The sequence below is a fragment of the Macrotis lagotis genome, chromosome X, assembly GCF_037893015.1.
Source record: "Macrotis lagotis isolate mMagLag1 chromosome X, bilby.v1.9.chrom.fasta, whole genome shotgun sequence".
Taxonomy (NCBI): domain Eukaryota; kingdom Metazoa; phylum Chordata; class Mammalia; order Peramelemorphia; family Peramelidae; genus Macrotis; species Macrotis lagotis.
The window spans coordinates 271,525,993-271,540,449 of record NC_133666.1 but is presented as its reverse complement, the minus strand read 5'-3'; the positions used below and the strand labels follow the sequence as shown (position 1 = coordinate 271,540,449).

The 14,457-nt window shown below is 33.6% G+C and overlaps 2 protein-coding genes across 2 annotated transcripts in view; one reads left to right on the top strand and one right to left on the bottom strand.

Annotated features, from left to right (window-relative positions):
• Positions 1–14,457, top strand: part of ITGA1 (integrin subunit alpha 1) — a 191,129-nt gene that overhangs the window by 140,147 nt on the left and 36,525 nt on the right. The window contains exons 16-19 of the mRNA XM_074208716.1: positions 1,396–1,562; positions 3,790–3,926; positions 8,426–8,536; positions 11,649–11,858. Of these exons, the coding sequence (XP_074064817.1) occupies positions 1,396–1,562; positions 3,790–3,926; positions 8,426–8,536; positions 11,649–11,858 (625 nt within the window). The remainder of the gene's footprint in view (positions 1–1,395; positions 1,563–3,789; positions 3,927–8,425; positions 8,537–11,648; positions 11,859–14,457) is intronic.
• LOC141503488 (pancreatic progenitor cell differentiation and proliferation factor-like) lies at positions 6,624–7,033 on the bottom strand. The gene has a single exon (XM_074208718.1). The coding sequence runs from the start codon at positions 6,966–6,968 to the stop codon at positions 6,624–6,626; it is 345 nt and encodes a 114-aa protein (XP_074064819.1). The 5' UTR covers positions 6,969–7,033.

Below are 14,457 nucleotides of genomic sequence, written 5' to 3'. Positions count from 1 at the left end.
TCATATTAGATCTTTGATCCTTCCTTCTTCCTAACTCTCATATACAAAATCACTTCCTAAGCCCTGTTGATTTTTCCTCCATAATATCTCTCATATACTTTCCCTCCTTTCTTTTTTCTATAGTCACCACCTGGTATGGGCCTTCACTGTAAATGCTCTCTATATATAGATTATTCAGTAGCCTAGCAATTAGTCTTCCTTCTCTATTTTTCTTCTTCATTCAAACCATCTCCATATAGCTATAAGACATTGGTTATCTTCAGATCTGGTCATGCCACTTTGCTTAAAATCTTCAAGTGACCAGTGATTTAAATCTGGAAGAGATCTTAGAAGACATCTATTCTAACCAACCCCCACTTTATTTTACAGATGAGGAAATGTATCTCATAGAGGTTAAGTGATTTACCAAAAGTCAGAAAGATATTCAGGTACAGAGCTGGGTTTTGAGTCAAGGTCTTCTACCTGCAAATTCAGAATCTTTTTTCCATTATAGCCCCCCAAAACTCCACATTTGGTCATGATCCTATTTTTCCAGATCCTATCTCATTATATTTCTCTCTATGTACTCTCTGCTCTAGTTGGACAAGATTATCATGAATTCCATATATTTAATTACCTCTTGACTTTGTTTACCCTGGCCTGAATACCTAGAATTTTTACTCTAACACCAAGAATTACATTCCATAAATTAGTCAGAAAAAATCCTCAGAAGATAATTTTGCAGATGAGAAAACTAAGAATCAAAGAGATTTAATAACTATATTGTCACAGATAGCCAAGGTAGCAAGGTTGGAACTCAGGTCCAAATCCAATTCTTTTCAACTATATACCATGCTGATTCTTAATTTCTTACTTATTAACTTCTTCATCCTTTAAGACTCAAGTTAAATGCTACCTTCTCCAGGAAGCTTGATCTACTTAGCTGGTAAGGAGCTTTCCCACCCTGGATTTCACAAAGCACTCTGCACATCCTAACAGCAACATGGGGTCAATGATTGACCTTGATGGACTCGCTCACTCCATCAGTGCAACAATCAGGGACAATTTGGGGCTGTCTGCAATGGAAAATACCATCTGTATCCAGAGAAAGAACTGTGGAGTTTGAACGAAGACCAAGGACTATGAACTTTAATTTAGTAAAAAACCTGATATCTTATTGTCTGATCTTGCTATTTCTTATACTTTATGTTTCTTCCTTAAGGATATGATTTCTCTCTCATCACATTCAATTTGTATCAATGTATACCATGGAAACAATGTAGAGATTGGCAAATTGCCTTCTGTGGGGGGTGGGGGAGGGAAGTAAGATAGGGGAAAATTGTAAAACTCAAAATAAATAAAATCTTTAAAAAATGAAAAAATAAATTGAATGTCTATTGGTTTTTATACTTAAAGGTCTCGAGATGTAGCTGAAGTTAAAGTTACTATGACTTTTGCACCCAATAAAGTGAACATTCAAAAGAAAAACTGTAAGATGGAGGGAAAGGAAACAGTATGCATAAATGCTACCATGTGTTTTGATGTCAAACTAAAATCAAAGGAAGACACAATTTATGAAGCTGGTAAGTACCATCATATTAGATCTTTGATCCTTCCTTCTTCCTAACTCTCATATACAAAATCACTTCCTAAGAGAACAATTAGGTTATACTTCAATGCCATTTTCCTTACAATGCCTTTTTATCTTACTGGATACCAGTAGGATTTTGCTATACTCCTCTATCTTTGCTATGGCTCAGGACCTACCTGTGGAATGGAGGTTTACTAGAAGAATCTGATTATGTAATGAGGGAAGTAAAAAAAGAAACAGGCATAATGTATTAGAGTCTATTTGCCTGGTAGATAATGAAGAAGGGACCATAAAATAATTGACATCATATACCCCGGATGTGAGGCAATCAGGGTTAAGTGACCTGCCCAAAGTCACACAGGTAGTAAATTTCTGAGGCTGGATTCAAACACCAGTCCTCCTGATTCCAAGGTCAGTGCTATGTCAATTGTACCTTCTAACTGCCATATGTATAGATAGATAGATATAGAGATAGATAGAGATGATCGAGATAGAGATAGAGATAGAGATAGAGATAGATGGAGATAGAGATAGAGATAGAGATAGATAGAGATATAGAGATAGAGATAGATTAGATATAGATATAGATATAATGTTTAACTATCCCTTCCAGATTAATAATAATAAATAACATTTGTTTAATACCCCAACTATATGCTAGGTACTGAGAAGATCTTTATATTTTTTTCTCTCATTTGATCCCCACAACAATCCTAGGAGGTAGGTGCTATTATTATTCTTATTGTACAAATGAGCAAACTGAGGCACACAACAGTTCAGGGACTAGTCCAGGTTCAAACAGGTACAGTGGATAGAGAGCCAGACCTCAAATCAAGAGATTACAAGTTCAAATCTTATCTAAGACACTTTCTAACTATTTGACACTTAACAGTTTTTATCTTCATTTCCTTATTTGTAAAATAGCACCAACCTCCCATTTTTTGTGAGAATGAAATGAGATGATAACTGTAAATCATTTAGTACAGTCTCTGACTCATAGTATAAAACAGTATACTAGCTGTGATTATTATTATTACTATTATTATTGTTGTTGTTTTAATATTTATGGCTTGTGGAATCCTTAGCTTTACTACATAAATGTGCAAAGAGAAAATAGTTTAATTTATAGAAGATACAAATGTATTTTAATTACTTTAAATTTAAATAAATTTTAAGTTATTTTAAAGTAATTTAATTTCAAATGATAGCATTTTTATTTAATTAATTTAATTATATAAAGATTATGCTAAGCTCCATTCGCTCATATAGATATCTGCATTTTAATAATCTTAGCAGTATTTTATCTTTACAGTGCAATAGACTCAGTAAATGTTTATTGATGAGAAGTGCAATCTAAAAAAAGGACTTCTTATAAGCTAACTAAAGTCTTAATCCCAAAGTGCATTCCTGACTATTTTGTTTCCCTACACTTAGCACAAAGACTTGCCTATAATAGGCATTTATTAAATGTTTGTAAGATTGATTATAATGTAGACCCCTATGCCAAGCAATGGACTAATATTTCTAATTTATTGCAGTGGAAAATATTATAGTCAGGAAACTATAATCTGATGTGATCTGGGAATGAACTGAGAGTACCAGTCCCTAATTATTTGTTTAATAGAACATTACCATGTATGTACCATACAAGACTTAAGGGTTTGGATTCAATAAAATACACAATGTTAAAACCATTTGGTCCATAACTTAATCTTCCTTTGATCATTTATAAGCTCACTCAACTTGGATTAATAGCAATAACTGGTCTTGATCCCAGAAAACAGCAAGTAAAATGTGCCTCATTCTTCTCAATAGCCAGTCAGGTAACCAATGACAGGAACACGATGTTGCATACATACATTATCAGAATCTCTTTATCTAGTGTTTCTGTTTAACTGCTTTTCTTCATTATAAGGAAAGAGTCTATTCCATTGGGGGTCAGGGAAGGGAAGAGAAATGTATCCAGAAATGGCTTTGATGTATAAGCAAAAGCATCAATAAAGCATATTTTATAGAGAAAGAACCAGTTCAAGACCTCAATGTGTTTCAGGGTCATCCTCATGAACATTAATTATCTTGAGTTCATACATTTCTAAGAGTGTCGGTCAATGGAAATCTTTCATTATTTGAATAATGAATAAATATGTCTTGCTGTAATCTCTAATTATTTTACTAAGGCATGAAAATAACGATGGATAAATATTTCAATTTTTTAATAGATCTGCAATATCGAGTTACATTAGACTCAGTAAGACAGATATCACGAAGTTTCTTCTCTGGAACACAAGAAAGAAAGATTCAAAGAAACATCACAGTCCGTGGATCAGATTGTATTAAGCATTACTTCTACATGTTGGCAAGTAAATCATATATTATAGCTGTCTTATTATAAAGTTTAATTAAAATAGACATTTTTAATCCTTTATCAGGAAACCAAAAGAGTCAATTCTTTCATGATCAAATGTTATCCATATTATTATGTATGTCATTATAGCCTTATTTCTAAAATAATTCTGGATTCACTTTAGGCCCAGATTTGTATATTGGAAATTCTCCTTAATGAATGATCTATCTAGTTCTTTTTTTTTTCTCTCACCCAGATAACTCTGATAGCTCCTGAAGTTGATTTAAATTCAACTATCCACTGACTCACTATTTAAGTAGACTTACACTAGAAATTGTTATTGGAGCAAAATGATTAAGCAACAAACAGCAATCATCACCCACCTTCCTAGTTTGACCAGTCTCATTCTCTTTCTTTTTCCCCAACCACAGAAATTCGAGTCTCACAAAGTCCTACAAAAGCTCATGATTTTAATAGGTTAAAGTCTCTGCAGGCAGAGCAAGAAGTTGGAAATATCAGCTAGTTTCAGTATATCTTCACAACTAGAAAGTCTACTCTCTTTGTCCCAGGGAACCTCAAGTATATACCTGAACTCTTGAATTCCAGATGCTTCCATAGTTCTCTCAGACACCTCCTCCTTTCCAGAAGTTCTTTTTTTTCTCTCCTGAGCAACAGCTGTGCCATGGAAAGGCACATGAGAAATTATATTCTTGCTCTGCATTGAGCTTGGGCATCTTAGGTAATGTAGTCCCTTCCCTATTATATGCATTTTTAAACTATATCAGGTATCAAAATATATTAGGTATATATAGTACATTAGATATTAGTTATCTACTATTGTAATAAACTATTATGGAAAGATTATTCAGAATTTGGGAGACTTAATTCTAGTTTTCCATCTGCCACTCTCTAGCAGCATTAACTTGGCAGTGTCACTTAGAAACTGAAAATTTTAACTTCAGTCTGCTTTATAGTATCTCTAGTTGTAAATTGTGAATAATAATAGTATTCAGCTACCATGATTATTATGAGGATCAAAAGAGATAATATTTATAAAGCTTTTAGATTGGTGCCATGTCCATAGAAGATGCAAAATAAATGCTTGTTTCCTTTTCTTCCTTCTTTTCATATTTTTTCAAACAAAAATGAAAATTTATTTCCTTATGGGAGAGGATTAGCTCAGATGATTTCACGAATTTTCCTCCAACTCTGAGATCTAGAATTATGAAGTACATTTTATATTTACTGTTTTTCTATACATAGACTTAAACAAAGAAATTTATGCCATGTTCATCATCAGTTTTGTAAAATTGCAACTAGCACTGGACTTTGTACTGTTTCTTTTCACTTTTCCAGTAGTATAAGTAAATTATTTTACCCCTTGGGGTGAAAATTATTACCAATTTGAAAGATGTTGGACTTTACCATTCTATTTCCTATCCATTTTCTTACCCAGTGATGCAAAGAAAAACCCTCACGATACATTTGTAAACAAATATTTTGTAGTTATATTGAGGTATTTGATTGATTTGTTATAGTCAAATTATAATTTTCTTAAGTTAGTGCATATACTTCACCATGAAAATGAATTCCTTAAAATCATTTTTAAAATTAGAAAACCCTAAAAAAGTCATAAAAATATTGTAGAGGTACAGATGTCAAATATAGACATTTAATGCAACAAACTATTTTTTCCTCTGGCTTATTTTTATGTTTTTGATCTGTTCATGTTTCATTTTTTGAAAATTATAGTTCTTAGCAAGACAAAAATAGATTTTATTGTTCATAGAAGAAGATTATAGATCTAGGGCTAGAAGAGACTTTAAATACTATTTAACCACCACTCCCCATTTTACAGATAAGGAAACTGAGGTTCAGGGAAGGAAGTTCAAAGCTTTGGCCAAGATGTCACAGTAGGAAGCATCAGAAATGCAAGTTAATTATACTTTTACAGGCCTTTTGACTTCAGTTTTTCAATTGCTCAGTCATTGTTCAGTCATGTCTGACTCCTGTGATCTTGTTTAGAATTTTCTTGGCAAAGATGCTGGAGTAATTTACCAATTTCTTCTCCAGTTTATTTTACAAATGAGTAATTTGTGTTAGTGACTTTTCCAGGGTCACACAACTAATGAGAGTCTGAGGGCATATTTGAACTCGGGTCTTCATAACTCTAGGCCCATTGCTCTATCCAGTGTTTCCCTACACAGGACACATTAATTTTATGATGTAGCATTTATACAGTTACTTTGAAGTCAGATTTGAACTTATGAAGATGAAACTTCCTGATTCTAAGTCCAGTGTTCTATCTACTGTGTCACCTAGCTGCCCAGATATCAGTTTTACTTACACATAAAAAGTAACATTACTCTATTAATACTCTTTTTTTTTAAAAAAAAGGCTGCTCAAAGTTTATTGGTTTCTGTTGAGAATAAAGTAAACGAAGTTACTGAGACTGCTGGAAAGCACATAGGTGATTCAGATAGTAAAAAAAAAAACAGTGTGGTTTCTTTTATTTGATTTTTGGTGTTTTGCTTTTGTTTTCCTTTTTAAAAAAACCACACACACATCGCAACTACTTCTACACTTAAACAGACTGTCTATTCTAAGGGAATAGGTGGGAGAGGAAAGGGGATGGGGAGGGGAGGGAGAAATGGGCTCTGATGCCTAGCACACTTCAGAAGCTGGGGATAGCAAGGAGGGTTCTGCTGCTCATGCAGAAGGCCCAGTGCTGGTTTTACTGGGCTCACTGACATGCTGCTTCCTCATGGCCTCCTGAGCCAGGGCACAGCTGATCGTGCCTTGAGCAACCTGGAAAGTTCCTGAGTTCTCTGGGGATTCCAATACAGTTGTCATGAATGCATGATTCGACTTTCCGAAGAAGAAACTTGCCCACCAGTGACCTGGGTCTGATTTAGGAAGACCTGGATGGTGGGGAATCACTTCCCCAGAGTACTCAGCACTTCCACAGGAGCTGTTGCTGGAAGTGGAACCCAGACGCCTTCCGTAGTAATCATGGGTTGCTACAAGTGAACCACTCGACAGGATTGCTGCCATGTGTTGCTTGTTCTTCTTGTGATGATGTAAACCTTAGTGGCGGCTCCCGAGCAGCCCCTGTGAGGCAGAGGGCTGCGGTGGATGGTCACCAGTGACCTGGCTTGGGGGAAAGGGGCGCTAGGCCACAGAGCCCATTTGTAAAGGAGATCACGGGAGGAAACTCCACGGCAACGGAAAATGCGAGAGTTCTTTGGGTTTTCTATTAATACTCTTGATAATTCATATTTCTATTGTGATAAAGATTACAAAGGATGTTTCTCATAACACTCCTATGATGCAAATGTCTACATTTTGCCACTGAGCAAATAGAAATAAATGGATTTGTCCAAGCCTGCAACAGTAAGCATAGGAGGCAAGGTCTTTGATTCTAAGACCAGAGCTCTTTCCACTATACCACTGCCAGGATCACTCTAGTAAAACTAGAGCGCCTTCATTTTTAGTTCATCAGAACTTAAAACTCAAGAGCCAGGATTGAGCTCAGAGGGGAGGCAGTGTGCTATTGCCCAAAGGGCAGGGGTTTTGGAGTCAAAGGACCTGAATCCAAGTCCCCTATTTCTCACTTACTTCTTGGATCACCTTGGTCAAATCCAGGGACTTGCTATCTGGGCCTCAGTTTTCTTATCTGTAAAATTAAGAGTTTGGACTTGAAGTCCCCCCAAATTCCTTCCAACTTTGAATCTATGGAGTTTCTGTCTGCTTTTGGCATCAAGGTTTGGCCTTGTCCATAAATTCAACATCTTTACTGTGTCAAAGAATGGGAATTGGGTGACCCCAAGAAAGTTATTTAACCTCTCTGGGTTTTGATTTCTTCAACTATAAAAGGAGAATGGAGTAACTGACCTCTCAAGTTCTTCCCAGCTTTAAATCTTATCATCTAACTTTTTAAAAAAAATTCAGAAAGCCTTTTTAGACCACAATTATCATATTTATCCTGCAGCAGAAGTTAACCTTTTGTTGTACACTTAAGACTTTCCTTTCTCTTTAGGTATGACATTATACTAATGAATGACCAGCTTGGTTTAAACTTTAAAAGATCTACCTGTGTGACATTGAAAAGATTTCCTAAAATTATTATTATTCCTATACTTTAGTTTAATTAAACTTTAAGGTAAGAATAGCTCCATTCCTCTTGCTTCAATTATTATATTGTTACATTATGCCTAACCCCACAGAATAGGAAAGAGGAGAATGGTCTTGGATAAATCCAGCTCTAACAGATATAAAATTATTCCCACGAGTTCAGTAGGATTTTCTGATTCTTTTATGCCCCTTTTTTCCCCTTCCACTCACCTCCCACATACAAAGGCAAAAAGCAAGAAGGAAGGGAAAGTGTTAAGGGATCTGGAGACCTTGGGGAAATCATGTAAGCATTCAATGGGGCACATGCAGAAAGATAAAATCCAAAAAGGACAAGGTAAAAATATACAAATAATGTATTTTCTTGCTTTCTTTTCTAGGACAAACATGATTTTCGGGATTCAGTGAAAGTGTCATTGGATTTTAATCTTTCAGATCCAGAAAATGGTCCTGTTCTTGATGGTGATCTGCCTAACTCAGTACATGAATATGTAAGTCAATTTTTTAACAACTTGGAATATCTAGTTATTGTTATTATTAAGTTATTAATATATAATAATTTTAATAATATTAGGAACTGAGTTGGTGTATAAATGAGTTGCTGAAGAAAAAGAGATCCTGAATCTCCTGTTAACAAAAATTTGTTCTTCCATGTTTTGCCCCACTTCTAACTCCATTTTCGTATTCTTTTTTTTTTTGTTTTTTAGGTTTTTGCTAGGCAATGGGGTTAAGTGGCTTGCCCAAGGCCACACAGCTAGGCAATCATTAAGTGTCTGAGGCTGGACCTGAACTCAAGTACTCCTGACTCCAGGGCTAGTGCTCTATCCACTGCACCACCTAGTTGCCCCTCACATTCTTCTTAATATTCCTAATATAATTGATTTATATTTCTAAATTGTTCAAATCAATCTTTTACAGGCAAATGGAAAAATGATTCAAAAGACATGTAAATCTTCTCTCCACTCCACAGAATGAATAAAGTTATTCATTGTGTAGATTACAGTAACCAAAGAGACAGCCAATGATATGGTGGTACCAGGTTGTAAAGACCATTGAATAATGAACAGAGGAGTTCATATTTAAAGCATCACTGGTGCAAATGTTTGTTGTTAACCTGTGGAAATCATGGGATCATTGGGAAAAAATACAGATTTTATTTTCACTAAACTCTAACTGAAATTTAGCATTTCCTTCCATTATGATTTTTAAAAATTATCCTGAACATGGGTCCTCTTTCAAAAGGATCCAACACCCCCTCACCCCGCCACACACAAATTAAGAAAGCTTATACTTAGGTTTTTTGATTGCTGGGAGGGGGAAGGGAATAATGTATCTTTGTTTTAGGAAAATTGCTTTGGTTGCTGAATCGAAGATGATTTGAGTGCAAAGAGATTTGAATCAGGGAAATCAAATAAGGGACTTTGCAGTAGCTTAGGCCACTGTTGCTGAGGACCAGAACTAGGGTAGTAGCTATATGAGTGAAGAAAGGGAAATTTCAATGAGATATTTTTTTCAAGAAAGACTAAGAAAGACTAATCAGATAGTGGGGGGGGGGAGCAAGAAAGAACAGTACTATGAAAATCCAGAGAAAATATTTGGGAGTTATTTGAATATCATCAATAATATAAGTTACTTTACTTTGAATTTTTTTAGAATCTGTGCCCATTCCAAAGAAAACAGAGATTTTAATTTTTATTCAAGAATCAAATACTTCCTAGAACAAAATGAGGGAAATCCGTTGATCACAAGTAATGATAAAAATGCTGCTTAACCATTTGATCAATTCCAACTTTCAAAGCAACAAAAATGATTTTGCAAATATTGATAGATATTTAGGAATAAGATAACAATGAGGAAAGAACCCAGGATACAGTTGGAATGGAGAACTTCCAGATGATGATTTTCCCTCTTCCTGTATAAGTTGGCACCTTGTCTATACCAGACGTTCTTAGAGAGCACCAAGTGTGCACCAGGCTCTGGACTATCTCTGGACAGTCTCTGGACCACCATCACTGGAAGTAGAGTAACAAAGTATATGGAACCTTTGTCACAAAAAGTGAGCAGTGTGCAGTGGGCCTGAGTCAGTCTTTGTAGACAAAGCCCTAGACAAACAACAGTAGCAATCAGTCAAATAAATTTGTGGATGAGAAGAGAAGAAAGTTATTTTTGTAGTTTAAGCAAATACTTTACTTAAATAATGAAGACTGAATGGAAGTATGAAACTTATTATTCAATTACTTGTATTATTTCTTCTAACCATGGCTAGGGAGCATAGAAACTGAGTGGAAAGAATAGTGCATTTTACATTCTTATGCCAGGCCTTCTACTTAATACCTGTCTTCATCTGTAAAAGGAGGGGGCTGGACTAAGTGAACTTTAAAGTTCTTTTGAGCCCTAATATTCTATGGTCTTTTTGGTATCACAAAGTAACAAATCATTTATTTTTATTATCTGTTTTTTCTGTTCTTGAATTTTGGGCATTAAAAATAGTTTCTTTAATGTGTCTGATAAACAATTGTTACATGAATGGATTTGTGATGAAACTATGATAATTGTGCTATAGGGAAATTCCACATGAAGAAACTCCTTCTATCAATGCATAATAGCATCTGTTCTGCAACTAGAGGGTTTCCTGAAGCACTATTCCATAACTTTGGATAATGAAGAATTAACCTATATTTTTGTTAAACTACTTTTAAAAATTTTTTTCTTTGGGTTAGCTAGGTGACACAGTGGATATAACACCGGCCCTGGAGTCAGGAGGACCGGAGTTCAAATCCAGACTGACATTTAATAATTACCTAGCTGTGTGGCCTTGGGCAAGTCACTTAACCTCATTGATTTATATAAATAAAACTTTTAAAATGTAATTTTTTATTTTTCTTCTTCTTAGTTACAAGGGATATTTTGGTGGGGAGGGAATATGTCTTGAAATAAAGATGAAGTTATGTAAAAATAAAAGATATCTAAATACTTTTAAAATAATTTTAATTGTGTCTAATAGTAGCCATTTCTAGGATGGGAAGGGGGAGAAAAAATAAAAATATTTACATTGTATATTTATTAAATATTTAAAAGGAATAATAAGTTGTATATATTAGATTTGCAGTATCATGTGTAATCATCTTTTTATTATAACATAGAAATGCTTGTTTTATTCCATAAATTAAAAATCAAAAAGAATTTAAAAAGAATTAACCAAGTAAAATTATAGGAGTTTATTTTAGCATTTTGTTTAGAGCAACCTTAAATGATTCAGGCTACAAGGAATTGTAGTTTTACTGATGCCTACAGGACAATGTCCATTTCTGTTCTCAATCATGCCCTTACTTCAGATAAAAGGTAAAATAAAGAGATTTTTAAAAGGGGAGGAGGAAGAAAGAATAGAAGGCATCTGTAATTGAAACAATATGTCCTGAGCAAGATGGTTCTGTTATCCCTTAAGTTGACTTCCAAAAAAACAATTCCTACTAGTAATTTAATAGAAGCAGAATAAGAATTCACATTAGTTCAATCTATTAATATGTGAGTTGTAATAAGAATGGATTGATAATTGTAAATAATGGATAATTAATTGAAAATATTTTTCTCTGAATGCTACAGATTCCCTTTGCAAAAGATTGTGGAAACAAGGAAAAATGCATCTCAGATTTGGCCCTGACTGCAACAACCACAGAAAAAGATTTACTCATTGTTAAATCACACAGTGACAAATTCAATGTGATCTTGACCATCAGGAATAAAAAGGATAGTGCCTACAACACCAGAGCCATTGTCCAGGCATCTCCAAATGTCATTTTTTCAGGAATTGAGGTAACAAATATGTTCCTTTATTCATTCAAATTACCCCTGGTGAACCCTTATTGCACTGATTACACCAACCTGGATGTAGTTTTAAAAAGAAAAGTGACATATTATCTAATTAGCCCAATGTTGATTGGGTTAGAGTTGACCAAGTAAAAGGGAATGGAAGGAGATTTGATTTTATACCCTATCTTTGATGATATATTCAAACTGTTCAAGCATGGAATTCATTAATATTCTCAACACTTCAAGCAAATTTCTAAAATTGTAAAAATACAGTACAGTGGCTGATAAGCATAAGCAGAGGGAACTTCTGCTCAGAGTACTCCCTATATTAATAGAATGTGTAAGAAATGGAGAAAAACTATATGTGATATGAAAAGCAGTGTGGGGTACCTTTAACAAAATTCATAATAATAATAATAATGATGATGATGATGATGATAAAGGCGCAGTGATTAGTTTATAACTTTGCACTTCCAAGACTACAGCCCAAACAGCTCTGAGATGATACCCAGATATTTGGGACTGGAGTCCAGTGATGAGCAGAATAAGCCCCAAAATATCAGCCAATATTTATTAACCTGCTCTATAACTCTTCCTCCCTTTTTTCTGATTTCCAAAATTACTATGGGTCTATTCTGACAGTCAAGGAGAGTCTTTTCTGGGAATTCAGATTTATCATCTGGTCAATGCCTCAGACTACCCTAAAGTAATCCACTTTAATTATTAAACTACTTATATAATCAATCTGAATATCTGGTCTCTTTCTTCAGTGTTATGTTGGATCCCATGTTTGGGGGAAACCTTAATATCCCACTGCAAGATAAGCAGAGAGCAAACTAGGTTTGAAAATCAAAAACCCTGGATTCAAATCCTGGTTCTGCCCTTTTCTACTTTTATGTCCTGGAGCAAACTAGTTAAACTTTCTGAGCCTTAGTTTCCTCACCTTTAATAATAATCAATAAAGCATTATTTGTAAAGGGGCTAAACTAAAAATTTCTCTGGGAAAATTAGGCATGAAACAATGCCCACTGTTTTCAATATTATTTAGTATTGTATTAGAAATTTTAGCAATAATAGTAAGAAAAGAAAGAGAAATAAAAGGAATCAGAATAAGGAATGAGGTAATAAATCGATCTCTTTTTTGTAAATGATATGATGAAATAGTTGGAAAATCCTAAAGACTCAACTAAAAAATTAGTGAAACAACAAATAATTTTAGCAAAGTAGTAGGATATCAAATAAATCCACATATAGCATTCCTATATATCACAAAAAAACCCTATGAGAAAAAATAATAAAAGATACCCCATTTAAAGTAACTCTAGATAATATAAAATACCTAGAAGTATACCTACCAAAACAAAACTCAGGAACTATATAAATAAAATTATAAAAAACTTCTTATACAAATAAAATCAGATTTAACACTTAAAAATATTAATTATTCATAAGTAGGTAGGATAATATAGTTAAAAGTTCAATTTTTTCTAATCTAATTCATACATTCAGAGTCATCTCAATTAAATTACAAAAAAAATGGTTTTAGTACAATAAAAAATAAGATTCATTCAGAAGAACCAAAAGTCAAAAATATCAAAGGAATTGATAAAAAATATAAATGAAGGAGGTTTAGCAGTACCAGATCTTAAACCATAGTATTATAAGACATTAATTATAAAAACTATATGAAACTGGTTAATAAATAGAAGTTAGATCAGTGGGACAAAGTAGACACACAATTAACAGCAACAAATAATCATGGAAACATTCTATTTGACAAGTTTAAAGTCTTGAAATTTTGAGATAAAAATTCATTATTTGGTAAAAAAATTGTTGGGGAAATAGTAGAAACTGGGCATATGAACTAGATATAAAGAGAGAGATTACAAGAAAATTAGAACGTGGAATTTATCATCTTTATAGATAGGTGAACAATTTATGAATAAACAAGTTATTCCCTAATTGATAAATGGTCAAAGGATATGAATAATCTTCCAGTGAAGAAAATTTTCTTTTGAAAAACTTTTAAAATTATTATTGATTAGAGAAATTCAAATTAAAACAATCTGGAGATATCATTTTAAACCCATCAGATTGGCCAAAATAGTTGCAAGGGAAATTTGAGAGGATATAGAAAAATTGAGACATTAATTCATTATTGTGAATAGAGAACTAATCCAACCATTTTTTAAGATCAAGCTGGAATTATGACCAAACAGTTATTAAGCTCTCTTGACCCAGTAATGCTTCTACTTGATCTATTTCCAAAGATACTTAGGATGAAAGCAAAAGAATCTTGATATTCTAAAATGTTTACAGCAGCTTTCTTTATGGTGGCAAAGAATTAGAAACTGCAGAGATGCCCATCAATTGGGGAATAATTGATCAATGTTATACTATTGTGATGAAATACTACTGTGCTATAAGAAATGATGAGTTCAATGATCTTAGAAAAACATGGAAATACTTACACGAGATAATGAATAGTGAAAGTAGAACCAAGAGAAGATTATAAACAATAATAGTTTTATATACTTTTAAGTATAACTTTGAGCTATTAAATCATTTTGACTATTAGTAATAACCAAAATAACTTCAAAGA